Raw genomic sequence first — 26,343 nt, forward strand, 5'->3', positions numbered from 1 at the left:
GCTACCCAGTGCGCCACCGAGCCGCCCATGAACAAAAGTCTTTTTTTAAAATGTTTTTTATTGTTGCACCGAGTTGTGTCCAGTCTCGTTCAGCTATTTTGTTCTTTATGCTACATACAAAGCAAGAATGCTTGGATTACTTTTTTTGATTCTTTTCATTCTCTCAGCTAGTCTATTGGCAACTTGGAGCAGACATCACCACGTAGTAGAGTCGATGAATGGCTGGGACAGTATATCGGGAAACACAATCAGACAAAGTCAAACGCATAAGAATGAAATCACTCAAAAACAAAATGTTTATCTCAGAAACACATCATTTATTCATTCAATAGTACTCCAAATACAGTCCATTTAAACGCAGCCAACAACCGTCCCACTTTCCTGAAGTGCAAAATGGCCATCAAAAGACACAGCATAATACCCAAAACACATGAATGAAGTGGTGGTTTATGCAAGAATTTAAGTAAACTATTTCCTTCTTTTAAACCAAGTCAGACAGTAGTCTCAACACTAGTTGTATTGTTTTCAGTCATGTGGACATTAATAGAATATTTAGCAAAATTACACCAAAAAAAATACAAAACTGCAGAGGGTGGTGCAAGAATTCATTTTCCCCATTTGAGTATCTATGGCATTACCCCCAAAATTATAATGGCACTGCCCAGCTGCTCATCGTCACGCATGAACCAGGAAGATGTCTGCGAACTAACAAACAGATGGACAAACAAACACAAATAGGATTTTTTTTTTGTCGGCGCCAAGACATGCATTCGTATCCCTTCATACACTTGTATTGCAGTCTTGGTAATTAAAATATTGTTTGTATGTTTAATTAAGGTTTTACAGTGTGGAATTGAAAACACATGGTTTCTATTTCCATTATTTGACAGAATGAGTTTTCACCATCTGATTGCTTGATTTAAAAATGCTGGAAAACAGGAACAGAAACCAAATGGTTGATATTCTTGTCATGTATAGAGAATAAATTCTAATTTCCATTGCCATCTATATAACCTCAGCGCGGGCCCTCTTGAAGTCGTGGATGAATTGACAGATGAAGCCAAAGAGCTCCTGAGAGTCCTGGTCAGCCGCCTCTCCAAACTTCACCTTGTAGCAAGAGAAAACACACATGTGGTTACTTGCTTGGGAGGACACATGCACACCCAATTTCAGCCAGCACAATTAATTTACAATTAGCGAGCGCCGTTTAGCCTGATTAGTGCGGCGATTCCTGGGTGGCGTACGTTTGTTCTTAACACCGGTCGAATTAATGACCTCATAAAGTGCCGCTGCATGCCACCTGCTCCGCTGGTGTATTTTAACACTGACTTGAACATGGATTGCTTACTTAATACTCATCTGGACGCTTCGGGGTCACCGACACCGAATTCCAAACTTTCTAAAGGTCGATTGGGGTTAAGTGGCCTAATTAAAGTGCTGCATGCTGGTGGGAGTGCCTCTGAGGTTTTTCCTTTTTTAACATTTGAACAAAAGGGAAACACCATTTATTGTCTTATATCACAAATTGATTATTAATCTTTATCGATGCACGTTTGACAGAACTCAAAAATGTCTCTGTATTTATTTGTGAATGAAGCACATGTCTGCATTAGTGGTTATGGGACTAATACCGTTTGCATCAATGTCTCTCTGTAACTACATTGCGGTAAGTTAACGTCTGCATATTTCTAGCGAACACAACAGCCAGCTTACAGCATGTCATGTCTCCCTGCACCATTTCCATTTCCTTGCCTCAAACGTCTTTACAAGCAGCCGTAATGTTTTATACATAAAACATCTCAACTATTCAAGGACATCATGAAGTATTCTGCGCCCTTGTGACCAGGCTTAATATTATTAAGTCATATGAGTCTTTTTGCATATCCTCTGCTAGTTTGCACCAGTCAGCTGCAATCATCTGTCTCCATGGCGTTGCAAGTAGCTTTGGGTTACATCACATTACTCCGCACTACATCACGTTACTCCGCACTACATCACATTACTCCACACCACATTACACTCGATACAACACCAGATTGAAAGACATGAGAAAAAATAAATACATTTCCAGGTCTTCTCAGCCCTTATGTCAGAATGAATCATTGAAATGATGCACTGCCACAATTTGATGGTGCAAGCAAAAGCTTGTTCATTTATCCTCTGTTGAGCATACCTGCTTTTGACTGGGCTCATTTGGGCAAATTCATGAGTATGTCACTGAAACTGGTGTCAGGGACAATTTATTTATTTATTTTTTTTAACTTTCCATGGGGCGGTAAAGGAGCTTAGTGGGGTCATGTTCAGGTCCTCAGACCTGGATACCAAATTTTGACTACCGATACTAGATTTCATTAACATTCTAAGACAGTCCACAATATAATGTAAAAGCAATAAACACTCAATAACAAACAACAGAGTTTGACAATAATTATTCTTCAGAAAAAGTAATATTTTTCATCACACTTCTTGCCCTGGAGTCTAACTTTCTCTCTAAATACTGTCACGTGGATTTTTGACTTAAGGAGGAAGGTTTTAACGGGACGAGACAAAACATCAGAGGGTGAATGTTTGCTGCGCTCACTCCAGTCTCTCGTCGTCGCTCACTCGAGTGCAAGCTGTGGCGAAACAGAGCAATCTAATTTTGGCTTTGTGTAACCCAATTGTCTGCTCTCCTAGCGCTGATTCTATAGCGCTCATTCCATCATAGCCAGTGGTGAGCATGTGTGGGCTTTCAATGGAGATTGATAGAGGCCATTTGAGGGATTTTTCTAAAGGACTGGCTTTGTTCTTTGGGGGGAAAAAAAGAACTCCAAAATATTAATGTGAATTTAAGGTGCTAGCACAAAATAGCTTGTTGATAGATGGGAAAGTATTGAAATATATTTTACGACCTCTACCAAGTAAGGTTGATTCCATACTGCTTATGCTAAGGCAGCATTTCCAGAGAGGGTATGCTTTACGGAAGAAAAATAAATCTTAGTGCACACCATTCAAAGTCACAAAATTGGATACACAGACCATGTGTGTACTTTTTGCAATCTAATAGTGGAGCATTTTATTGTTCTGTCAGCACTGCAGTTGTCACTGACAGAGATAAATGAATTGAGATGTATTATTTGTAGCAAATGAAATTTTTTTTTTAGATTGGATAATTTCCCATGGCACCCTGGATTAGAACCCCAACTCTTAAGGAAGTCTGGACGGTTCGAAGTCAGTCGTCGCCTATTAGAGGACTGGAGCAGGTACTTTGGATTTACTAGGCTCTGACATTTTTATGACTATTATGAACAGACAAATATTTATGAAAGTGCTACTTTCTTCATTAAAAACATAATCACCCCCAAAAAAATGGCTGTTTTTGCGGCAGCTGGAACGAATTAATGACATTTCCTTTCATTTAAATCGGGAAGGCTGATTTGAGATACAAGTGGTTTCAGTGCCACTGGGCTCGCTCTGGGGGGGTCCACGGTGGCTCTGGAGCCTCGTGCGCCCGACACCCAGGACGAGTTCCAGGCGTTCGGCTTGTATTTCTTCGACCTCCCTGTGCTTCCGCTGCACAAACGTTCAAATACTTGACACCACAGGACACTGGAGCAATAAAAAGAAGATTTTGATATATAAAGTCCGGGATTACCAAAATGCCAGAGTAGAGCTTTTTCATCTCCTCGCAAGACCTCATCAAGTCCAAAAGCTCTGTGTTGTATTTCTCCACAGCCACCTGGGGAATAAAGACAATAAATAGAGTGCAGCAGGTAAGTGGCTTTTCAATCAGACAGTCTGTGCTCATCACTAATTATTCTTTCAGAAAATTCCAGTCTGTTTAGTATGCTGTGTTCATACAGTAGTGGTTGCTGGATGAGCTCTGCTAATTAACCTCTGACTCACATGGAAACAAACTACCTTTCTTTCATATAGTGATTGAGCCATCTACTTACCTACTCAGCACCAAATTTTTGACCTACCAAACTCAAAGTTGAAAAACAGTACGTACCTTTATAAGTACCAACAGATATACTTTGAATCTAATTACCGACCAATTTATCAGCAATCAACTGACGTACTAATCTATTACCGTAATTTTCAGACTATAAGCCGCACCCGACTATAAGCCGCACCAGCTAAAATAACAGCACAACAGCGGTCCACAGCCTTTTTATGAGTGTATAAGTGTATTAGTCATGAGAAAAATCACGGAAAAACTCCTATACAAGACGCACCGGACTATAAGCCGCAGGGTTCAAAATTTGAGAAAAAAGTCGCGCCTTATAGTCCGAAATTTACGGTACTTATAAGTTTTTAATTTTACCTTCAGGTCTTTGCTGAATTGTGCATGATGCGCCCCAACATTTCTCTTCTTGGAAGTTTTGCCGTACTGGATGACTTTTTGCAGTTCATTTTTCAGGACTGAGAGAGCACAGACACAATTTTGATGCTGCAGGGCATTGGGGCAAAACTCATAAGATGCCATCTACTCACCATCTACCTCAGCAGTTAGGCCTTTGACAGAAGCTAAGATACACAGAAAAAAAGCTGTTTCATATAACTTAATTTTCTTTCATCTTCGATCAAACATTGGGTCGTAAATACCTCCTGGGACCGCTTCAAATTCCGCCAACTCGTTAGTAAAGTTGGCCAATACCGGCTCGTGTAACATGATCTGCTCCACAAGGGCATGGAGCAAGGTGAACGTCGGCTCTCTACCGCGAAGCTGCGACAGCTGTGGATTGACAGCGCAGACAAACAATGACATGGCAGAACCTCCTTTGTTTAAAAGTACATTACATTGGTCGAAGGGTTTGTGTGTTTATTCTTAAGTGTTTCTACATGTATAGGCCAGACAGGAGATTCTCGATGTAAAGATTGAATTGATTCCTTCAAGGTGACTTTTTTTTGTTTGTTTTACTTTTTCCACATCATGAGTGTAGTGTTTAATGTCATAATAGGATCAATACAAGTTAAAGACATCTGTCTTACAATTTAAATGTTCACTCTTGAATGTCCAATGCAGGTCTCAGCAAATCTTACAAGAAGTGTCCAGTGAGTTTAAAATAATCTTCAGTGCCTTTTTCTCGCAGTCAGGCGTTCACTCAAAGAGTGTCTATCTGTCTGTCACCTTAATAGCCCAATAAGACCACGCCTCAGAAGGGAACGGAAGGCCTCGGCTTCATTAGAGCAGGTCGAGGACATTTTAGGTGTGGGCCCAACATACGGGCCCTTAAAAACCCCCGGTGGGGACACTCGCACACGGCAGAAGTTCAAATTAAATTCGGAACAGTTGCATCACAAGACTCCTAAGCCATTTAGACTTTTAAGCGAAACATAATTATATTTAATTCCCCCACGTGGATTTCACTTTCTCACCATGTCTAGCAAGGCAAAAAACATCAGCTGGTGACATTCAACATCTTACGACTATGCTGTTTTGCTATTTGTGCGCAATGCTAATTTCTGCAATGATGCAGTAAACTAATTTGTTCCATACTATTCTGTGCTTTAATATTCAGGCAATGCTACTGCATATTGTTGATACGACGAGTATTTTTACTATCTGTACTTACCTAAATACAGAAAATGAGTACTTTTGCCAACTGTCTTTTCCACCAAACTATAATGCGACAAATTCCTTTATTAAAACATTTGTATTGCTTTATGTAAGCTGTGCTATTCCCGTGCCTACACTGTGTAAATGTTCCTTTCATTTGTGAATTTGAGGTACAAAGTGATCATTCGTCAAAATGTAAGCGTGAGACCCGAATGTACTTAAGCGGCCGCAGCAGGACGGCCGTGAGTCAAAATGAAGAGAAGCCCTGTTGTGTATGTCAATGAGCGGCGTCTTATTAGCGCTGCGCCACAGCTCAACAGCGGAGTCATACTTTAGCTAACGCTGAGAGGCGGAATCCCTTGGCCTTTTTCTTTCCGGCATTCTCATTGAGGTAATTGCCGATGGCCAGCAGGTACTCCAGCACGGCAACGAATGACCTGCAGGTTTGCAGCTCTGCAGACATTGCAATCTTCTGGCCAATCAGCTGCAAGGCAAACAACGTCTGACTTTATTATTTTTGCATGAATTAATTCCCCCACACAACAAACATGTTTTGAATGTTAAGTTTTAAGGTCAAAATAACTCTGGGCAATAGTGAGTTTTTTTATTTATTCTAAACACCACCTCATTTGACCCAATGAGATGAATAATCAGGCCTGTGTTGTTGGGCGAGATGATTATTTTGTATGGAATTGTGTCAAGTGCTAATATCCCTCTGGAAAAAACACACAACTCTGGTTTAACAAGCACAAGGCTGAAGTGAAAGTAGGACTGCTTCAGTTTTTCCAATGAGCTGTTTGGAGCAGAAAAAGAGGATGATGTGGGAAGGCACACACACACAAACGTCAATGGAAATATCATCTTCAGAAGTTAGTGATTTGCCACATTTGACTGCGCTAATCAATATGTGCACTACTATTTTGACACTCTTTCTCCCTCACCTGCAACACTTGATCAAACACCAATTCCGTGATGTGAACTTACACCTCACCTGGCAACGGAAAATACAACCAGCAGACAAATTCTTCATTCTTTTTTTTCACCTTTGGTTTGTTTCACACAAACTGAGCTGCAAGTTTAGTTTGGAGGAGGGATCTCAAACATCACAAAGTCACAATAACTAATGTTTTGTTGCATTTACCACATTTTTACAATTTACCACATTTTTACAATGGCCTAGGTTTCTCATCTGCACTGTGACTTTTGTGGCAATTTTTTTGACAGTTTATAATCTGGCCAGGAAATCACAGTCTGTCAGGTTTGCCCGTCCTTTCCCACAACCGACCTGTTTTGGCCACGGCGGCCTTCAACATGGCTGCTGGGAACTTAATGTAAACATTAAGATGGTATAAATCGGCATGTATACCTCGCTTAAATTACAACCAGGTAGAAATAAAGTTTTTATTTTTTCCATTTTAGTTGAGTGTGACGCAGCGCCACTGTTTGTCTTCATTCAGTTGAAATGAAAGAGAAGTTTGTGAAGTATAAAAAAATAAAAGAGTAGAAGAAGAGCTGGGAGCTGTTGCTGTCTGACTTCAATAACTTCACAGCCTGCAGTCCCTAAAGCCAATAAACAATGATCCTGTGTAAGAGAGTCACACTGGCTAATGATGAAATATTGATCCTCATGCCAGCAAAAAACACTAAAAACTATATTTGCTTATTTTGTTTGGACTTCTCTTCATTCATTTGTCTTCATAGAGAATTGGAAGTTTTCCCAATGAAGTTAAATTGCATTCTTTGAATTCTTGGCAGCATCTTCTGAACAAAGAACAAATTAGATTTGATTAAGATCCTTTCTCCTCGTTCTCCATCACATCAAGAGTGTGTTTTGTTTGAAGGCTTGCAAATCAAATAAAAAGCGTGAAGATTCAAAGGACGGGGCAAAGAGCTCTTGCTCCATTAATAGTGGTTAGCGTGATGGGAGCTTTTAGGGATGTCGCACACATGACAGCAAGGATTTGACCTTTTTTTTTTTTTGCAGGTCACTGCACTCACAGGCTGTAGGTCCCTCATGCTGATGGGAAGCTCTCTCAGGGTCAGCAGCAGGTCTAGTTGTGTGCTCAGGTAGGGAATGTCACACATCTGCAAAACACGAGGAAGCCTTTATAAAATGACAACCTAGGAAACATTTCACCTCCAGATGAAAATATTGTTAAATGATTCCTGCTCACACCGTGAGTCCGCTGTTCAACCAAAATTAAGCGTGCTCTAGCCAAAAACGTCACCTTGTTTTCTTTCCTTTTTAATCTGCTAGTTTTGTGGGATATTCCACAATGTGTGTTAGCTTGCCACACACAGCAAACAGCAATTGGGGATGTTTATTTATTCTGGCGGACTGCCTGGAGCTTGTCACAGGTAACATTTGCCTGCACAGAAGAATCAGCACGTTGCACATGCAATGACGCGCTCGTCTTGCATCTGAAATCCCTCTCAGGTCTACCATCCTGGAAGCCATTGTGGGATGTTTGTGCTATTTATCTCTTTTGACCAGGCATGCACACAGAAATACACACACACATACACACGCAGGTCAGATGGGTGGATATTTTGTAAGAAGGCATCTTGGCAGAGTGAGAACGTTATTGAAATAGGGCCATGTGTGTTAAATCTGAAGGTGTTAGTCACAATCGAGAAACATAAATTCTACCTCCATCATGTACTGGTCCACAATATGTAGCTCACTCACTGGTCCTTTGTAGGATTTATACATCTCCACATCCTCCAGAGTGGGAACATACCTATCAGGTTTGAAAACACATCATCAGCCCAGTGCAAAATGCTACAGTCACTTCTCAGAAAAGACTTCTCAACGGTTTCTTGTCGAGTTGAAAGCGTTGCGAATATGTTAATTGACGTCTTACACTGCCAAGGCTTTGTTAAATGTATCACCTTTTAAATCCCATTCTAAGATCTTAATAGCTAAACGGAGGATGATATGCCAATTTAACTTTTTCCTTTTTAATTATTCATTTTTATTAGTATCATCCTTCTCGGCGAGAGGGAAGGAAGGCACAAGTTTCTGCTGCTTTTTAGCGAGCGGGTGGCATTGATTTTGAATTAAGTGAGCCAGTGTGGTTGTTTGTCCTATCAAGAGATGTGCTGCATTTCAATTTCTGTCTAGTGCACAAGCTGTGACATTTCAAACCATGCGCGTGGATACAAACGTTGCAAATGCAAAGGTTCTTTCAAATCAGACAAAATCTTTCACCAGAAATGTGGACGCTAAGCACAGCTAAAAAAAAACATCCATGAATTTAATTCACACAAACAGAATGACAAACAGAATGACCCAGATTTTTTTTTTTTGCCCATTCGTTGTCATATTTATGAATGAAATACGATGATTTCCTGGAATAGACTTGTCATCGCTCAAAGTGAGCGTTGCTGAAAATACCCCGACAGCATTTGCCTTAGGTAAGCGTGGTATCAAGGATGCGGGAAATAGTCTCAATCAAAAATTGATAAATACCAGCTATCAAATCAAAGCTGAGAGCTGCCACATCGATCACATTTTTTTTAGTTTCATAGAGGCCATTTCTTCTGGGCCTCAAGGTACGCCCCTACGTTGACCCTTTTATGTCATTCTGCCCATCTACGTTTAGACCGGATGCTACTCTCCGGTCGGGGCAGAGGCGTTTAGTCCCTGCACTGACTTTAACCTCGCTCGTGTGCGGTCCAACTTCCTCTTTCTGTCATTTACTCGGCTTCTGAACTCCAAACCAAACGCGGTGACTTTTTCATGAGGCCGCTTCGTGCCTCCGGAGCGCCACCGGACATTAATATTGCAGCACCTGTTGGGAGAGCTTCTTTTTAAGATTGTATTCCTGAGGCACACGTAGTGGCGCATTAAAATATATATTATGTTTTCATAGAATAAATAAAATCCTTCCCTTCCACAGTACATTGGATCAGCGGATGCCCTACAGGGGGGGTCAGCATCCAAATGCAGTGAGTTAACTGCAAGTAAGAAGCCACTTTCTCCATGACCTTCCAGAGGGCATGTCAATAGTTTCCATCTCCACAAATATCCCAGGATAAAAATTTCATTACCGCTCTGCTCTGGTAAAAGGTTTTGCCATTGGCTCTTTAGTATGAGAACCCCGAGCATGCAGAAGAGCGTGCTTCAAATGGGGCCTCTGCCGGTTGAGCTACGTGGGCCAGCGTGGCCTTCTTTTCTACTTGAACAATAATCATCAGAGAACAAAGCTACGCTATAACTACCTTTGTGTTTTCCTTCTCCTTTCTGCTTTCTTCGATCTGTATGCTGTTGCTTTTAGCGCCGGTTGAATTGGTATTGTCAGAGTTGGACTGACATCTATTACAAACTTTGCCATCTTTGTTAAATAGAAAAGAATTAATCACGCGCTTGTCACCGGGAGCAAACATACTGATGCGCATCTCTGCCTTTCAATTAATATTGCTACGCAAGATCATTAAATAAGATTGTCTCACTTTATCTTCGTTATTCATTTGTTTACATCTTGTGTTGGCTAATAAAGCACATGGGAAATAAACCAACACTCTGAAGGGGAGCAGGACCATATGAAAATTGCCAAATGTAATATATCGATATTTGATGGCTCAAATTCCACCTGATCGGTACAATTCTTGGTAAACTAAATTGAATCAAACAACTTATCATGTCTCTCATTAGGTTCCACAGCCTCAGTGCCACGTGATAGCATTAATATCCTCTTGAAGTTGGAATAGGAGACCACTGAAGGCCAAAGGGTGAAATGCGTCGCTTCCCCTGCTCGCTGACTCGGGCACAAAGATCGACTCGCCTCTCGTGGCAGCGAAGAAGGAATACAAATGAGCAAGTTGGGGCCTGAAAAAGTCGTACCTCCTCAGAGATGTGATGTGCTCGTCAGACAGGCCTCCGTCCTCCTCGTTAATGATGAACAGTTTGTCCTTCAGCTCGGCGGGCTGCACCGCAAAGCTTTTGAGGAAAATGTCTGCAAGAACAAGAAAAGCGAGAGCGTGAGCTCGGCTCTTTTTTGTTTTGTCTTGTCTTGTATTGAAACGACTCGAACCAAGAAGACAAAAGGTTTGCACCCTAATTATGCCTCGTTCCTCCTAACACCTCAGGGAAACACATTTGCAACTGCAGGTCGATTTGTTTTGTTTTTACACAAAATTTGAAAGCAGCAGCGTGCGAGAATCAACTGCTTAAAGAGTTTTTATCGGATAAGGAGATCACATTTTTGCTGGTGTGAGAAACCTTTCTCACATCAGCAAAAATGTGAAACCTGAAGCGGGACTCATTCAGTAAATATTTTATTAATTTTTTTATTCAAGCCATCATAAAGGAAAAACCAGAAGCTCCCCCTTTTACAAACACCAGTGTATGAATGAATGAATGTGTGTATGTATGAATGAATGGGAAAGAACGAATGAATGAATGAAATCTGGAGGTAATGAAATGCAATGTCTGGTGATGTCTTATGCATTCCAGACTTCCGGCTGTAATTAACCACAATGGATTTTCAGTTTTAAAAAATTCTTTAGATGATTGTTAATTTATCCCAATAATTTTGATTGTTCAGAAAGGAGCAGGCAATAATATAAATTGTTGTGATTCCTACACCATTTACCTAATTGTAATGTAAATAACCCCAAATCTAAGATAAAAGTCTCCAGTGAAATCATATTTAAAATCCATTGTGGTAGTTTAAAACAAAAAAAATAAGAGAATTGAGTCCATGAGTCCGTTACCCAATATTTATTGACCTGACATTACGTAGCTCCTTCCAAAAGGTAGCAAAAAAGGGCACTGAATTAATATCTCTGTGTCAGCCCAGGATAGAGTTCAGCAACACACACATGCACACACACATGCACACACACTGATAATCACACACAACTGCACAAGAGCACACACACACACACACACATGCACACTCTGTTTGTGAAATCCCATCTGATAAGTGGTGTGGAATGAGATATGAGAAGAATAAGAAGAATAAACAGCAGCAATGCTGACTTATTTTTCAAAATCATGCAAATAGTGCACTCTGTGTGTGTGGGGAGGGGTGCCTAGAGACCACAAAGGGCGGAGAGGGAAAAACTCCTATTAAAAACTGTTTTTTTCCACCCATATTTGCATTAATGAAACTTGACTCCAGGGGGACTTTGTGTGTATTTTTAAATCCCCAAAAGCAAAATAATAATTTTCTTCACCAAACCATTGAAATAAATATTACATGTCGATATTTTGAGTTCACATGGCCTCAGCGGCAACATTTTCAGGCCTTTGAAAACGACAAGCTGAGCAATTTCTGAGGTAGTCTCTGTCCCACAGGGGATCGCAGCTATCTAGAACATTCTGAATCCATATTTCATAAATACGTGGACTCTAATTATGTTGCCCGCCTGCACATTCATCCTGATTCCATTCAGCAGGCCACCGCTCACCGCTGGGTCCCTGAGCCTGAGCAACTTGGAGGACTTGGTGACGGAAGCTTGTGAAATGGTCTCCCCCGACTGCTCTTGAAATATACAAGCAGCACGCCATCAGTTAATCAAAAAGCTTTTGAAGAGGAAAAACAATATGGCCCACTTCTGGGGGGCCCTGCTGCAGCCACTGATGACAGACTGCACCCTGCAGGCCAAACAGGCTACCTGCTTCAAAATGGTCCAACTCTCAACTTGTGTTTTTTCTTTAAAAACTTTTATTTGCGTACATTTAATAAATTGGTAAGACCCACCCATTAAGCTTCAGCAATAATGCTAATTATGTTTGGTTACTCACTGAAGTTGTGTGCAATCTTCTGGTTGAGCATGATGTGTTGTGTACCGCTGGGCTCCGGTGCTGCAAAGGACCCCACGTTTTTCACAGAGAACTGCATGTACAAACGCCTTGTGTCCACTTCAAGCCTTTGCTGGCTGTCTTTTCCCCAAAATGATTTCATAATCTGCAAAGAAACAACATGTTTGCAGGTGAAATTAACACATTATAGAAGAATACATGATTAACATATCACAGCCTATCACACCAATCCCCAAATATTGCAGAAATGTGCTTTGTAACCAACCGGTTACAACAATGGACGTGTTAGGTGATGTGCTACCTTGTCAGGTCCAACTAGGTCCCAGTGAAAAGCCTTGGTGCGGTTCTTTCTTGGACTGATGTTTAACTTGAGGGGGGGTAAAGGTGGGGGTAGTGGGATTGTCTTGCTGGAAGGAACTTTTCCCCCTAAGGATTCTTCTAGATGGTTTGGAGGGTTTGTGTTAGAGGGTGGGGGACCAGGGTGGGAGGGGTTAGGATCAGGGGCGATCTGTGTGGGAACATCAGGAACTGCTGAGGAGGAACTTGGTTCCTCAGCCAAATTTGGATCTTCATAAACATCCTCACCAGGAGACTCGACGTCAGAGCTGTTATTGTCCTCTCCTGCATCTTCTGCTATGCTGAGATGCCGGAGGCTGTCGCTGCCCGCAATCATACACTCACTCTTGGACTTTCTTTTCCAGTCTGAACACAACTTGCTGATGGCATGGACCCAAGCATCTCGCTCTGTTTGCACAGCACCAGGAAGTGGCTGACACGATGGGGGCACTCTGAAGCTGTAATAAAACAGTAAGCCTCAATGTCCTTATCCTTTGTACTATTTTGATGGAATATATTGTTGGAAGGTGCTGGAAATAATGGCACTTTCCTCAAAAATAGCATTCACAATATCAACAATTCTTATGATTATAACTTTTATCATGTTGACATGAAGACTTCCACTCACTCGTATTCATTTTTACGAGTGACAAGGGTAAAGGTATCGGCACGGTGACGTTTCTGGACACTGGTGTCGCCGTCCGACAGATGGATCACAGTGCTTACAGGCGTCGAGGACATCAAGTCGCCCTCGGCGGTGGCTCGCCGACTGAAGGGCACCAGGGTTAGTTGGCCAGGGTGCAGCTGGACCTCATATCTGGAATGACAGTGGAGCAGATCATGTGATTTTTAAGGAGCAGATAGACTGGAGTAGCGTAAATTCTGGCCATCCATCCAACAGATGCTATGCCCAAATTACTTGCCTTTATAAGGACCAGTTTTAAGTGTCATTTTCTTGTTAGGAAACTGACAAGAAACCACTTGAAACCAGAATGGCAAAAGTCATGTAGATGTTATTCTTATTCTATCAACATTACGCGGTACCACACACTTCAAGGTTCTTCTTGTGCCTGAAGCAACAAAACAGCCCCAGGGCATTGTGCTCCCACCATCATGCTTCACAGTGGGAACAGTATTTTTAATGTTGAAGGCCTTCCCGTTCTTTCTCAAAACAAACGCACCATGCCGATGCCCAAACAGCTAAATGATAATATGTTACAATAACATTAGTAAAATTAGACAATGAAAGTGGAGTGGCTCCTTTCGGCTTTTCCCCGAAGGGGTTGCCACAGCAACACACCCGTTTTTTTTGTCCAGATGATTCGCATGAGAGGTGTTTGGCAAAGTTTTTACGCCGGATGCCCTTCCTTACGCAACCCTCTGCATTTACCCGGGCTTGGGACCGGCACAGGGGAGACACTGACTGTCATGTCTCGTCCCCGGTTTTGCTATGTGTCTAGGTTGCCATAGTTTCTGTTCGCGTCGCCCCTCCCTTCCTGTGTCACCTCAATCAATGTAACTGCGGTCACCTGCCTCGTGTTTCGTGTTTTGTATTTAAGTCCTGTCTGCCCCTCGCTCACCGTCGGATCATTGTTGTCGTCAGGTCCTGTTGTTTTCTTGTCTCACGTCAGTCTAGTTATTGTTGTGTTAATGTCATGATGTCTTTTTGGTTCCGGTCTTTGGTAATGTCACCCTGTCTTTTTGTTTCACGTCTTTTTCGGTCAGTCTTGTTGTTAGGTTTTGTTAGTGAGTTATGTCAGTTTGCCGAGTCTTTTTGAGTTTGCTTCAATAAACCCTGGTTCAAGCTGCACTTGGTCGCCCTGCTCCATTTCCACACTCCGAAGCCTGACACTGACATGTGCTATGGCTGCATATGGTTCCCTGACCGGGAATCGAACCCAGGCCGCGGGCGGTGAATGCTCCGCATCCTAACCACTGGACCATCAGGGAAAATTGTACAATGAAAGTAATAGTAAAATAATCGCATTATAGCACCTGTGCCACAACTTAGACCTGCTTTTAGTTGGTCTAAGGCAGTGGTTCTTAACCTGGGTTCGATCAAACCCTAGGGGTTCGGTGAGTCGGTCTCAGGGGTTCGGCAGAGCCTCCACGGTGGAGGTCCGAACACACCTGATTTATTGTGTAAATTCATGATGACGCATATCTAAACTTGCCTCGCAAAGGCAACAGCAGAAGTCACACTGATTTGCAGGTATTGTCACGACTTGTCCCCGGTTGTGTTATTATATGTAGGTTGTCATGGTTTCTGTCCGTCTGTGTACTCGCCCCTCCCTTCCTGTGTCAACTCACAATCCATGTACTAATCACAGTCACCTGCCTCTCGTTACCTGTATCATATTTAAGTCCTTTCTGCGTCACTCCCTGTCCGATTATTGATGTCTCTCTGGTTCCTGTCGTTGTCAAGTCTGTTTCGGTTAGCCAGTCTGTCGGTCGATCAGTTTAGTTATGTCAGTTTGCCGGTTCTGTTAGTTTGTTCCTCGTATCCTCTCTTCCAACTACCTTTTCCCTTCAATAAACCCTGGTCCAAGTTGCATATGGTCGTCCTGCTCCATTCCGATCCGTGACAGGTATGTCATTTGTTGTGAGTTCATGCATTGTGTTGGTTTTGTTCTTTGAAAATGGTGATGTTCATACACGGCTCATTTTGTGCACCAGTAAAAAACATCTATGTCTTGAATTTGAAAAAACTAATTTTATTTTTCACTGAAGAGGGGTTTGGTGAATGCGCATTTGAAACTGGTGGGGGTCGGTACCTCCAACAAGGTTAAGAACCATTGAACTAGGGCTAGGGTTTCCAACTAGAGCTAGGGTTTCCAACTAGAGCTAGGGTTTCCAACTAGGGTTTCCAACTGGGGCTAGGGTTTCCAACTAGGGCTAGGGTTTCCAACTAAGGTTTCCAACTGGAAAATTGCTATTGCGGCGACACATTATAACAACAGACCAACTAGGGGTAAAACTAATTACCCATTAAAAAAACTGAAAAAAATGAAAGACTGCTTAATGATAGAAGCCCGGTTAGCTCTGTCAGTAGAGCATGAGACTCTTCTGAACGATTTCTTGTCCGGATTGGACTCACGACCTTCAGATCATGAAACTGATGGGTTACCGCCTGCGCTAACGAGGCTATGTACTTACAGTCTTACAATTCTATTTTACTGTAAAATTGATTCAACCACCAGCCATTTCCATCAAACTGAACTTCACTGAAAGAAAAAGTTATTTTAGTCTGAGCAATCTGCTACCTTCTGATACTAGGGTTTCCAACTCGGGCTAGAGTTAGGGTTAAGGCTTGTTTGGACTATATAAAAGTGTGCTCCGTGTGAGGGTCGAACTCACGACCTTCAGATTATGAGACTGACGCGCTACCACCTGCGCTAACGAGGCTATGAGTAGTAGGTCTTATAAAGCTATCTTACTGTAGAATTGATTCAATCACCAGCCATTTCCATTAAACTGAACTTCATAGAAAGAAAAAGTTACTTTAGTCTGAGCATTCTGAAACTAGGGTTAGGGTGTCCAACTAAGGTTTCCAACCGGGGCTAGGGTTTCCAACCAGGGCTAGAATTACGGCTCATTTGGACTATATAAAAATGCACCCTGCGTGAGGGTCGAACTCACCACCTTCAGATTATGAGACTGACGCGCTACCGCCTGCACCAACGAGGCTATACATTTGCTGTCTTACAATTCTATTTTACTGTAAAATTGATTCAATCACCAGCCATTGCCATCAAACTGAAATTCACAGAAAGAAAAAGGTACTTTAGTCTGAGCATTCCGAAACTAGGGTTTCCAACTAGGGTTAGGGTGTCCAACTAACGTTTCCAACCGGGGCTAGCGTTTCCAACTCGGACGAGGGTTTCCAACTAGGGCTAGAGTTAGGGTTAGGGCTAGTTTGGACTATATAAAAGCACCCTGTGTGAGGGTCTAACTCACGACCTTCAGATTATGAGACTGACGCGCTACTTTCTGCCTGCGCTAACGAGGCTATGCACTTACTGCTTTACAATTGTTTTTTACTGTCAAATTGATTCAACCACCGGCCATTTCCATCAAACTGAACGTCATTGAAAGAAAAAGTTACTTTTGTCTGAGCATTCTCAAACTAGGGTTTCCAACTCGGCTCAGGTTGTCCAACTAAGGTTTCAAACTGGCGCTAAGGTTTCCAACAAGGGCTAGAGTTAGGGTTAGGACTAAATAAAAGTGTGCCCCGTGTGAGGGTCGAACTCACGACCTTCAGATTATGAGACTGACGCGCTACCGCCTGCGCTAACAAGGCAATGAATATTTGGTCTTATAAAGCTCTTTTACAGTAAAAGTGATTCAACCACCGCCCATTTCCATCAAACTCAACTTCACGGAAAGAAAACTTTATTTTATTCTGACCAGCCTGCTATCTTCTGAAATTGACAATGATTTTACTGTGGACACAGTGCCCCGTGTACAGTTAGGGTTAGGGTCCGCAAAAATATTTCTGACACGTAACCGGTCCATGGCGCAAAAAAGGTTGACTATTTGCTTGTGAGCTGCTCCATAAAACCATACATGTACCTTCCATGCACTATGCGGGTTCAATAGTATAGTGGTTAGTGCTCTGGACTTTCACCCCAGTGACCTGAGTTCAAATCCCAGTAGGACCTAAAATATTTTATCATGGAAAAATTTGCAACACAGTTCCTCGTGTGCTGCCCCATATAACCATGCACTTCCCTAAAGTTTAGGCCTAGGGTGAGGGCTAGGGGTAATGTTAGGGCTAGGGGTTAGGGTTATAGCTAGGGTTAGGGTTAGAGCTAGGGTTAGGGCTAGGGCTAGGGTTCGGGCTAGGGTTAGGGTTAGGGTTAGAGCTAGGGTTAGGGTTAGAGCTAGGGTTAGGGTTAGAGCTAGGGTTAGGGTTAGAGCTAGGTTTAGAGCTAGGGTTAGGGTTAGAGCTAGGGTTAGAGCTAGGGTTAGGGTTAGGGTTAGAGCTAGGGTTAGGGTTAGAGCTAGGGTTAGGGTTAGAGCTAGGGTTAGGGTTAAAGCTAGGGTTAGGGCTAGGGCTAGGGCTGGAGTTAGGGTTAGGGCTAGTGTTGGGTTTAGGGTCAGGTTTAGAGCTGGGGTTAGGGTTTGGGTTGGGCCTAGGGTTAGGGTTGGGGTTAGTTAATAATTAATTAATTCAGGTCAAGATGCTCGTCCGGGTCACGTGACAAGTTTCCCCAGTCAAGCCCGCAAAGCTAGCAAAAATGAGTAAGAATTTATTTTGAAAAATATATTAAAAAAATAACATTTCTGGAGTCCTACTTAAAATATGGATTTAAAAAATTCAAAACAAAATAAAATTCAAAACTGCTTCGGCACATGGAGACCAAGCATCCAGCATTAAAAGACAAACCTTAACCACTTCAGGTGTAATTGTCTCCGATTACGCCTAGATGGGACCGGCTCATTTCTGTGAAACAAGCTCAGTGCTCCCACTAATTCAACGTAATGGTGAGTTTTATTAATAAAATTTAATAAATAATGAAGAAATAATTACTAATAAATAAATAAATAAATAATAAAAAAATATGTCATTTATACTTGTTTTTATGCCAGTCGTATCATTTTATTTCATCGTATTTATACATTTATTATAAATGTATTATTTATTTATATAAATGTATTGTTTATTCATATAAAGGCCGGTCCGCGAAAATATTTCCGACACGTAACCGGTCCGTGGCGCAGAAAAGGTTGGGGACCACTGGCCTGATGGATAAGGCGTCCAACTGGGGCAAGGGTTTCCAATTGGGGTTTCCAACTCAGGCTGGGGTTTCCAACTAGAGACAATATTGGACAGCTGCTACTTGTTGGGAACCTTTGAATGTTTAGTCTTATCAATGAATGTGTTTCTGAGGCCAGATTTAAAACGTGGCTGCCGGTTTTACTGAACCTAACCCATTAAAAAAAAGCCTGAAAAAATGAAACAATTGTTCACGGGGGAAGCCCGGTTAGCTCAGTCGGTAGAGCATGAGACTCTTAATCTCAGGGTTGTGGGTTCGAGCCCCACATTGGGCGACCCCCACTTGTTGGGAACATTTGAATGTTTGGTCTTGAATGTGTCTCAGAGGCCACACTTAAAATGTTGCTTCCACTTTCATTGCCCTAAAAAAAAACTGAAAGAATGGAACAATTCCAAGGTCGAGAAGCCTTGCATCAAATTCGTGTGTCATTACTAGAATTGCAAATTGTCTTCACTTTTAATATCTTTTTTTTTAAATATTTGACCAGTTTTTACTCGTCTGATTTGAAAAGGAGTTATTTGTCAGTTTGTTTTGTAACTTTTACTGTATGAGGCAGGGGTGTCGCACTCCAGTCCTCGGGGGCCGCATTCCAACATGTTTTCTAAGATTCCCTCGTTAAGTGCACCTGCGTGAAAAGTTTTAGCTCCTGCAGAACGTGAAACTGACCAAATCTTTTCACGCAGGTGTGTTTAACGAGGGTAACCTGGAAAACATATTGGAACGCGGCCCCTGAGGATTGGAGTTCGACACCCCTGGGGTTAGGGTTTCAAACAACTCGTCTGATTTGAAAACGAGTTATTTGTCAGTTTGTTTTGTAGCTTTGACTGGATATAATATGAGGTGCTCATACATTTATTTGGGTTGAGTCATAATGGCCCTCCGAAAGAAGCTATGACTACAATGCCTAAATAAAAGTGTGCGTCGTGTGAGGGTCGAACTCACGACCTTCAGTTTACTAGACTGACGCGCTACCGCCTGCGCTAACGAGGCTATGACTAGTGGGTTTTACAAAGATATTTCACTGTAAAATTGATTCTACCTCCAGCCATTTTAATTACACTCAACTTCACGGACAGAAAACTTCACTCTATTCTGAGCAACCTGCTATCTTCTGAAATTGACAATGATTTTAATGTGGACTATGGAAAACAGTGCCCCGTGTGAGGGTCGCGCTCACAACCTTCAGATTTTGAGACTGATGCACGACCCCTTGCACTAACAAGGCTATATGTCAGTTGCATTGCAATTCTCTTTTACTGTAAATGGATTAATCCACAGGCCATGTTTGAATCAACTGTGAACTTCACTTGCCACTAAAGGCTGCAGTCATCAGAAGGCGTTGCCCTGTTTCACTTGGTACAGTCTTGCACATGGCTATGTGGCCTAATGGATAAGGCGTCTGACTTCGGATCAGAAGATTGAGGGTTCGAGTCCCTTCATTGTCAATTTAATGTGTCATGCTTTAGAAATCAAAAACTTTACTTCAGTCTGAACCAACTCTTAAATGGAAAGGATTTGGAGTTCTGATTTCTTCTTTGTTGTGCTGACTCCACCCCAATCTCCGTTTTCAGTGCAACAAAGTGACAAAAACCGAAAGAAAAAATGCTTTCTCTATTGCACACTAGGGCCAGCGTTTCCAACTAGGGTTTCCAACTAGGGCTAGGGTTTCCAACTCAGGGTAGGGTTTCAAACTAGGGCTTCCAACTGGGGCAAGGGTTTCCAACTAGGGTTTCCAACTCAGTTAGGGTTTCCAACTAGGGCTAGGGTTTCCAACTAGGGCTAGGGTTTCCAACTAGGGCAGTGGTTCTTAACCTGGGTTCGATCGAACCCTAGGGGTTTGTGTGTCGGTGTCAGGGGTTCGGCAGAGCCTCCACTGCGGAGGTTCAAACACACCTGATATATTGTGTAAATTCATGATGACGCATATCTTAACTGGTCTTGCAAAGGCAACAGCAGAAGCCACACTTCTAGTAGTATTTGCAGGTATGTCATTTGTTGTGAGTTCATGCATTGTGTTGGCTTTGTTATTTGAAAGAGGTGATGTTCATACATGGTTCATTTTGTGTACCAGTAAATAACATCTATGTCTTGAATTTGAAAAAAATAATTCTATTTTTCACCAAAGACGGGTTCGCTGAATGCGCATATGAAACTGTTAGGGTTCGGTAACTCCAACAAGGTTAAGAACCACTAGTCTAAGGTCTGTTCTGCTTTCTGTCAAAGACTGTCATGTGCGCCGGGGAAGTGGAATAGAAAATGCGCTCCACCCGTTGAAACACTCAGAAAGGTGCAACACGGTCTGCCAAATTCCAAAACACAGTAAACTACTAAAGCTGAAGGGAAGTAAATGACTTAGAAGAGAATGTTTGTACTTGACCCATCGGAAAGAAGCCAGTCCGCCTCTGTGCAGCATAAGGACACCTTCCCGGAGGGTTTGGGGTGCTTGAGGCAGCTGCTGTGTCCCTGCACTGCCCCCCTCAGCATGACTGTAGATGTTTCCATAAATGATCTGGTTAACAAGCTGCATTATCTGGAGCGAAAGAAGCACAGATGTTGATGGAGTCAGAGCAAATATAGTTTGTAGTTTGAAGTGTCAAAATTCAACCTTGTGCTTATCGTCCACTGAAGTAGCCTCCAGTTCGTAATCATTGTGGCCTTTGAATGAAATAGAGAATCTGGAACCGACTCCATCATCACAACTCTTGACCATAACAAAGGGAAGTTGGCGCTTGATGATGCCTTTCTCAATCGTGCACAGCATTTTGGTGGTGAAATCCATCTGCATAGATAGACAGATTTATTTTTTCCATAGATAGATGGATAGAGGGGAAGGTAGGTAGGTAGGTAGGTAGGTAGCTAGGTAGGTGATACCTGAAGAACGCGCTTCTTCCATCTGTAGCGTCCATGCTTGTGCACACTGAAGTTGTACTGTGAAGGAAGCTCCTCCTGTGTTGAAAAGAAATATTGAAGACGTAAAAGAACAGATTAATAGACGACAAAATAGTATTACCATTTAGTAACTAAGTCAATTTTACACTTGTTTCTTGTTTGAACAAATGAGCTACAAAATTGATTGGGCGAATTGAACAAATTAATCATCACTGGCCCATGACTGTGTGTCACATTTTAAGGCGATAAAAATGTTTTGTAATGCAAATTACTGTATGAATGAGACTACTAAGCGAGTATTTGTTGACAGATTTTTGTTGAATGATTCCAGCTCAGTGTGTCAATGTGAGTGAGAATTCATGTTGTTCAGTATGAGCCCATGCTCACCTATGAAATTGAATGGATGGACTAAAATGATTGTAAATACATCACCATCTTTCTGTGAGCAATAAAGTTGTCACAGTATGATAGCATCATAACTCTAGGTCGGCACAAAGACAGTAAGATTCGGATGTTCTCTCAATTGAAATGTTCTGACCTCGTCAGGGGAACTCTGCAGTTTGGTTAACCGGTCCCGGTCCTTCCTGGCCAGTTCCAGAGCGTCGTCGATGGACAACTCTCCAGTTTTCACTTTATGCATGATGCTCAGCTGCATTTCGTTGCTAAGCTGAAAAACACAGCACATCGCAACACTCTTATTTCAAGTTTTGACTTTTGTCATCACGAAGGAAATTTTTATTTCAGTTTCTGTTTGTTTCCAAATTAAACTTTCAATATTGTTGCTACGTTCATTGGCATTTTCACCAAGTATTACCTTCTAATATGTCTAACAGGCATGTCTTTCGAATAAAATCCACACATGAGGATAGCATGCAATCGCCAAGCAGAGAGTACTCGATGTGAGATTCAAACCATGAACCTCAGAACTGTGAAGCAGCCACGCAAACCGCTAGATCACAGATCTTTGAAAGAGGAAACACTACTGTAGATATAAGCTTGCCCATGAGAGTGTTTGCACAAGTTACAAGGAAGTAACAACAGTTTCAGATCCTTCCAAAAAGTAAATAAGAGTCTACATTCTGTGTTACAGCATATTAGACTTTGGACGAGTATCTGCTTTTAACACAATCTTTCTTGTACTGATTGGCGTTCTCTTACCTGTGGCAAGTCCTCAATGAATCTCTCCATTCTGGACACATTGTCCTTCTTCTTTGCTCCTAAACTCGGCATTCTTGGAGTTAGCCTTCAAATCCAGCGCACTTCCAAACTCAACTGGACTTGTTTTGTTCTTTTCTTGCACTGACCTGCTCCTCAAAAAGAAAAGATCCAAGCGTTGTTATCATATTATGTCTGTGGCAGTTCCCCACCCACTTTCACCTCAGGTTCCGCTTCTTGTAGGTATGTCAGGCCCGCCTGACTATATAGGCCCCGCCTCTTGCCCCACCTTGCAGCTTTCACCTCAGGCATTCATTCGGGTGGGAAATTTACCCTCATAAGGAAGTTTAAAATGAGGAAGACGGAGAAAGGGGACACTGGAAACTAATGCTACATTGCAGGGTACGTATAACAACTGACAGCTTTTCACATTCACATCATCAAAACACAACAGAAAGAGCAACCAGTTTTGTCACATACCTAGATGACACTAATTGTTCTCTTTTTTATTTTATTTTAACTCTGTGCGTGCATGTGTTAGCAACAGCAGTACCCACCAAATCCACCAGATGACCCAATTGTTACCCTTTGAAACTTTCATGGGAAATAGTTTCATGGGGGAAATAGTACTGTAGTACTTAATGAACTGCACAGGCAATGTTTTAGGTAATAATTGAACATTGAACATGTAAAGTTTAAAAAGTAATAAATAATAGTAACGGATACTTAACTTGAATGACAAACTATTATAATTGTCCACAAAGGCCACATTTTATTTGTTAAATGGACAGATGGTCAGGTCACATGTACAGTAGATGAATACACAAACAAAGAAAAACAAGCTGCTTTTTTAAACAGGCACTATTTATTTAAGTAATCGATCATTCATTGTCAGTTATTGTGTTATCTATGATTAATTATATTAAAATTAATTAATCCTGATGAGCTAGAACGCAAAATATCCAGCTATCAATTTTCTGAACCACTTGATTAATTAATGCATTGATTTTTAAGCATTTTTTGGAAGGAAGACCTCAACTAATGCAAGGAATTACTGCCATTTTCATATTGATAACTGAACAGGCTGTGTCGGGCACATGGGCCATAAAAATTGCCCACCTTTGGATATGGTAGATATTGTATTGATCCCAACAGAAATTCCTAAAAATAACTTTCCTAATACAATTTGAAGCTTGCTTTTGATGATGGTGACACTGGAGTCATGCTACTTCGAACGTGGATGATGCTCCTTCTTTGGGGAAGGGCAAAGAAAAAGACTGAGGGAAAGTGATTTCAAGGCATGTTTTCACAACATACACAACACTAGGAAAGTGACTCCACCCCCCTTGCCATTGCCTCCTCCCCCCGACGAGTTGTAGCGATCTCCGAGTGGCAGAAAGAGACGAGCCACGCATCCCGTCGGAGAATTCTCCACATTGACAATTATCATGGTTCTAAAAATAATACCGATTCTGTGGGCGGCTGTGGTGAGTACTCGTCAACACCTCTTGAAATGCAATTTAAAAACAACTGAACAACATACGTACTTTCACTTTCGTTTTGACCGCGGGGTCAAAATAAAAGTGAAAGCATTTGTTTTATCGGTTGTTGACCACCTAAAAGGAACTTGTTGAAGTCCGAATGCGTAGTTTGCTCTAATGCATTAAAAAAAAAAAAAAAAAACGTAATTACAGTAATGTTCAATGGGAAAACAAATAAGTCCAAAAATTGTCATTCTAGAGCTGTAATACCGTAGTAATACGTACCGCAATATTTGCCATCTGAATATGATATCATATGAAACCACATCTAAGCCACAAATATAAAACCAAATGAAAAACAAGAACAGAGCATTCCTTTTTTGCTCTGCTTATTATAAACTAGTTCAAAACCTTTGTTTATTTGCAACCTGTAATTCCACGCAACTGACCCTTTCCTTAATGATGTGACAATGAAGACTTGCGTTTTGTTTTCCAGGTAATTATTGCACCTCAGCCTCTGTGTGACCCGTTGACTCAGTACGGACTTAATGGAGAGTGCTGCCAAATGTGTCCTCCAGGTAAAGTAAAAATGTCTACATAGTACATAAAACATGTAAAAGACGACACTACTGCTAAGCTAACAGTCTCCTGGCTCATCAATGTTCATTCAGCAGCAAGAAAGTCTAGAAGCACATAACTGAAACCTTGAAATGATCTTTAACATGACTGAGGCCACTTTTTTATAACATAAGCATGATTTCAGGCACTAGCATGTCTGACTTGGGCACATGCACAACTCCTCAGTGCCTCCAATGTGACGAGGACGAGTTTCAAGACACATACACGACGGACACAAAGTGTAAACGTCAGCCGTACTGCGACCCAAGTGAGGCAACTTCCCCACCCATCCATCACAGCCTGATTTGTTCAACGGTGCTGAATTTCTGTGTGTTTTTTTTCTCTTCCAGATAAAAACTTTCAGATTTCGGTGCAGACGAGCAAAACCCAGAAAAACACCTGCACGTGTAAACTTGGATCCCATTGTTCCAGTACAGCGTGTTTCACCTGTGTACCTCACAGGCGTTGTGAGCCCGGATGGGGGGTGCTATCTAAAGGTGTGGCATTTTGAAGTATACACAACACACTAATTTCCCCTTGTCATTTCATGAAAAATGTCCTTCTGTTGCAGGAAACCATACTCATGACACGGTGTGCCAAAAATGTCCTGATGGCACATTCTCCAGCCAGACCTCATGGGACAGCGAATGTTGGACATGGACCAAGTCAGTGCATTTCAAGTTTCATTAAACATATGTATCCACTTTTCTTTTACTTTAAAAGATGTCCACAGCAAAATGTCTTATTACAATAAGCATAAGCAACAACGCTGAGCATAGACCTCAGATTTTTTCCATGTTACTTTAATTTATTAAACACGGTAAAAACAAAACCAACAATCAATCAAGCATTTCTACACTGTTTAAATAATGCCGTTATTTTGAAAAGCTTCTACTGCTTAAGGTAAAGTTTAGTGGTAGTGGCAGTCACCATCACTCACGTCCCACCATTTTTTCCTCTTCTTCTAAAACTGTCTGCAACCACTGCCTCTCTAGCTCATAGCTTCACATGTGTTCATATAAAAGTACAGTCCAGTTATGTGGAGCTCATAGCTCGACGTGTTCATATAAAAGTACAGTCCAGTTATGTTTTGTTCATCTGTTATTTAAAATGGACTGATCTCATGAAACGCTCTACAGGTGCGAGAGCGGTTATGTGATCATGCAAAGCGGATCGGCCCAATCTGATGTTGTGTGTGGTAAGTTATGTGTACAGACCGGATGTGAGACTTCCTTACACACAATGTTTAGCTCTGCTTCAAAATGAGGCTTGTCATCTTTCTGTGGTAACTGTGATTTCTTCGGTGGCTCATCATCTGACACCTACCCACAGTTTGCGCTATATTTGTCTCCCTAGACTCAATACATGTGTGTGTGTGTGTGTGTGTGTGTGTGTGTGTGTGTGTGTGTGTGTGTGTGTGTGTGTGTGTGTGTGTGTGTGTGTGTGTGTGTGTGTGTGTGTGTGTGTGTGTGTGTGTGTGTGTGTGTGTGTGTGTGTGTGTGTGCGCGCGCGCGTGTGTATATATATAAAAAGTGATCTCCAAGTACCACCATCATGTGTTTTTTTTTTTTTTAACAACGATTACTTCTAGAACATTCCTTGAAAATAATACGCCATCACCAGTGAGCTGTTTTAGAACAGGCCTGTTGGCTACTCATGTGGTTGTGGGGGGCTGCCTTTTGCCTGCTTGACTGTGTTTAACGGTTTAAATGCTAATGCAAACTTACTGTGTTGCAGAGAAGAACCAGCGGACACACATAGTCATCGCCT

General features: G+C 41.8%; 2 protein-coding genes and 5 non-coding genes across 11 annotated transcripts in view; 3 read left to right on the forward strand and 4 right to left on the reverse strand.

The window, feature by feature from the left end:
- Nucleotides 1-296: 296 nt before the first annotated feature.
- On the reverse strand, nucleotides 297-22,710 carry LOC119134360 (formin-like protein 13). 4 transcript variants are annotated; one of them, XM_037270974.1, is made up of 17 exons: nucleotides 22,478-22,708; nucleotides 21,858-21,986; nucleotides 21,302-21,376; nucleotides 21,036-21,209; nucleotides 20,803-20,960; nucleotides 13,279-13,467; nucleotides 12,616-13,108; nucleotides 12,297-12,459; nucleotides 10,389-10,500; nucleotides 8,193-8,283; nucleotides 7,541-7,627; nucleotides 5,874-6,026; nucleotides 4,588-4,717; nucleotides 4,477-4,509; nucleotides 4,307-4,404; nucleotides 3,635-3,718; nucleotides 297-1,107 (listed from the first exon to the last, which is right to left on the reverse strand). In XM_037270974.1, the coding sequence occupies exons 1-17, from the start codon at nucleotides 22,547-22,549 to the stop codon at nucleotides 1,006-1,008; spliced, it is 2,343 nt and encodes a 780-aa protein (XP_037126869.1). In that variant the 5' UTR covers nucleotides 22,550-22,708; the 3' UTR covers nucleotides 297-1,005. The 4 variants fall into 4 exon arrangements, with proteins under 4 accessions (XP_037126869.1, XP_037126898.1, XP_037126888.1 ...); XM_037270984.1 differs by lacking the exon at nucleotides 297-1,107 and adding an exon at nucleotides 1,128-1,471 and having other exon boundaries at nucleotides 22,478-22,709; XM_037271003.1 differs by lacking the exon at nucleotides 4,307-4,404.
- trnam-cau lies at nucleotides 15,983-16,055 on the reverse strand. Its single transcript has one exon. It is a non-coding gene; the product is annotated as a tRNA-Met (tRNA).
- On the reverse strand, nucleotides 16,878-16,950 carry trnam-cau. Its single transcript has one exon. It is a non-coding gene; the product is annotated as a tRNA-Met (tRNA).
- Nucleotides 18,632-18,704, forward strand: trnak-cuu. The gene has a single exon. It is a non-coding gene; the product is annotated as a tRNA-Lys (tRNA).
- trnat-agu lies at nucleotides 19,348-19,420 on the reverse strand. Its single transcript has one exon. It is a non-coding gene; the product is annotated as a tRNA-Thr (tRNA).
- Nucleotides 19,803-19,875, forward strand: trnar-ucg. The gene has a single exon. It is a non-coding gene; the product is annotated as a tRNA-Arg (tRNA).
- Nucleotides 22,711-22,731: 21 nt separating the features above from the next.
- Nucleotides 22,732-26,343, forward strand: part of cd40 (CD40 molecule, TNF receptor superfamily member 5) — an 8,996-nt gene continuing 5,384 nt past the window's right edge. Inside the window, exons 1-7 of one of the 2 annotated variants that reach the window (XM_037271023.1) lie at nucleotides 22,732-22,876; nucleotides 24,452-24,533; nucleotides 24,719-24,841; nucleotides 24,924-25,070; nucleotides 25,145-25,238; nucleotides 25,713-25,771; nucleotides 26,311-26,343. The exon at nucleotides 26,311-26,343 is cut by the window's right edge and continues 63 nt beyond it. In XM_037271023.1, the coding sequence (XP_037126918.1) occupies nucleotides 22,862-22,876; nucleotides 24,452-24,533; nucleotides 24,719-24,841; nucleotides 24,924-25,070; nucleotides 25,145-25,238; nucleotides 25,713-25,771; nucleotides 26,311-26,343 (553 nt within the window). In that variant the 5' untranslated portion in view covers nucleotides 22,732-22,861. Of the gene's footprint in view, nucleotides 22,877-22,921; nucleotides 23,962-24,451; nucleotides 24,534-24,718; nucleotides 24,842-24,923; nucleotides 25,071-25,144; nucleotides 25,239-25,712; nucleotides 25,772-26,310 lie in introns of those variants that run through there. The other variant, XM_037271013.1, reaches the window with a different exon arrangement.

Source organism: Syngnathus acus, chromosome 2, assembly GCF_901709675.1.
Source record: "Syngnathus acus chromosome 2, fSynAcu1.2, whole genome shotgun sequence".
Lineage (NCBI taxonomy): Eukaryota > Metazoa > Chordata > Actinopteri > Syngnathiformes > Syngnathidae > Syngnathus > Syngnathus acus.

Coding starts and splice junctions, on each gene's coding strand:
- LOC119134360 (XM_037270974.1), bottom strand. CDS start 22,549: ATGCCGAGTTTAGGAGCAAAGAAGAAGGACAATGTGTCCAGAATGGAG. Junction 4,405..4,476: donor CCTAACTGCTGAGGTAGATG/GTGAGTAGATGG, acceptor GTGCTCTCTCAG/TCCTGAAAAATGAACTGCAA. Junction 3,719..4,306: donor AATTCAGCAAAGACCTGAAG/GTAAAATTAAAA, acceptor TTTATTCCCCAG/GTGGCTGTGGAGAAATACAA.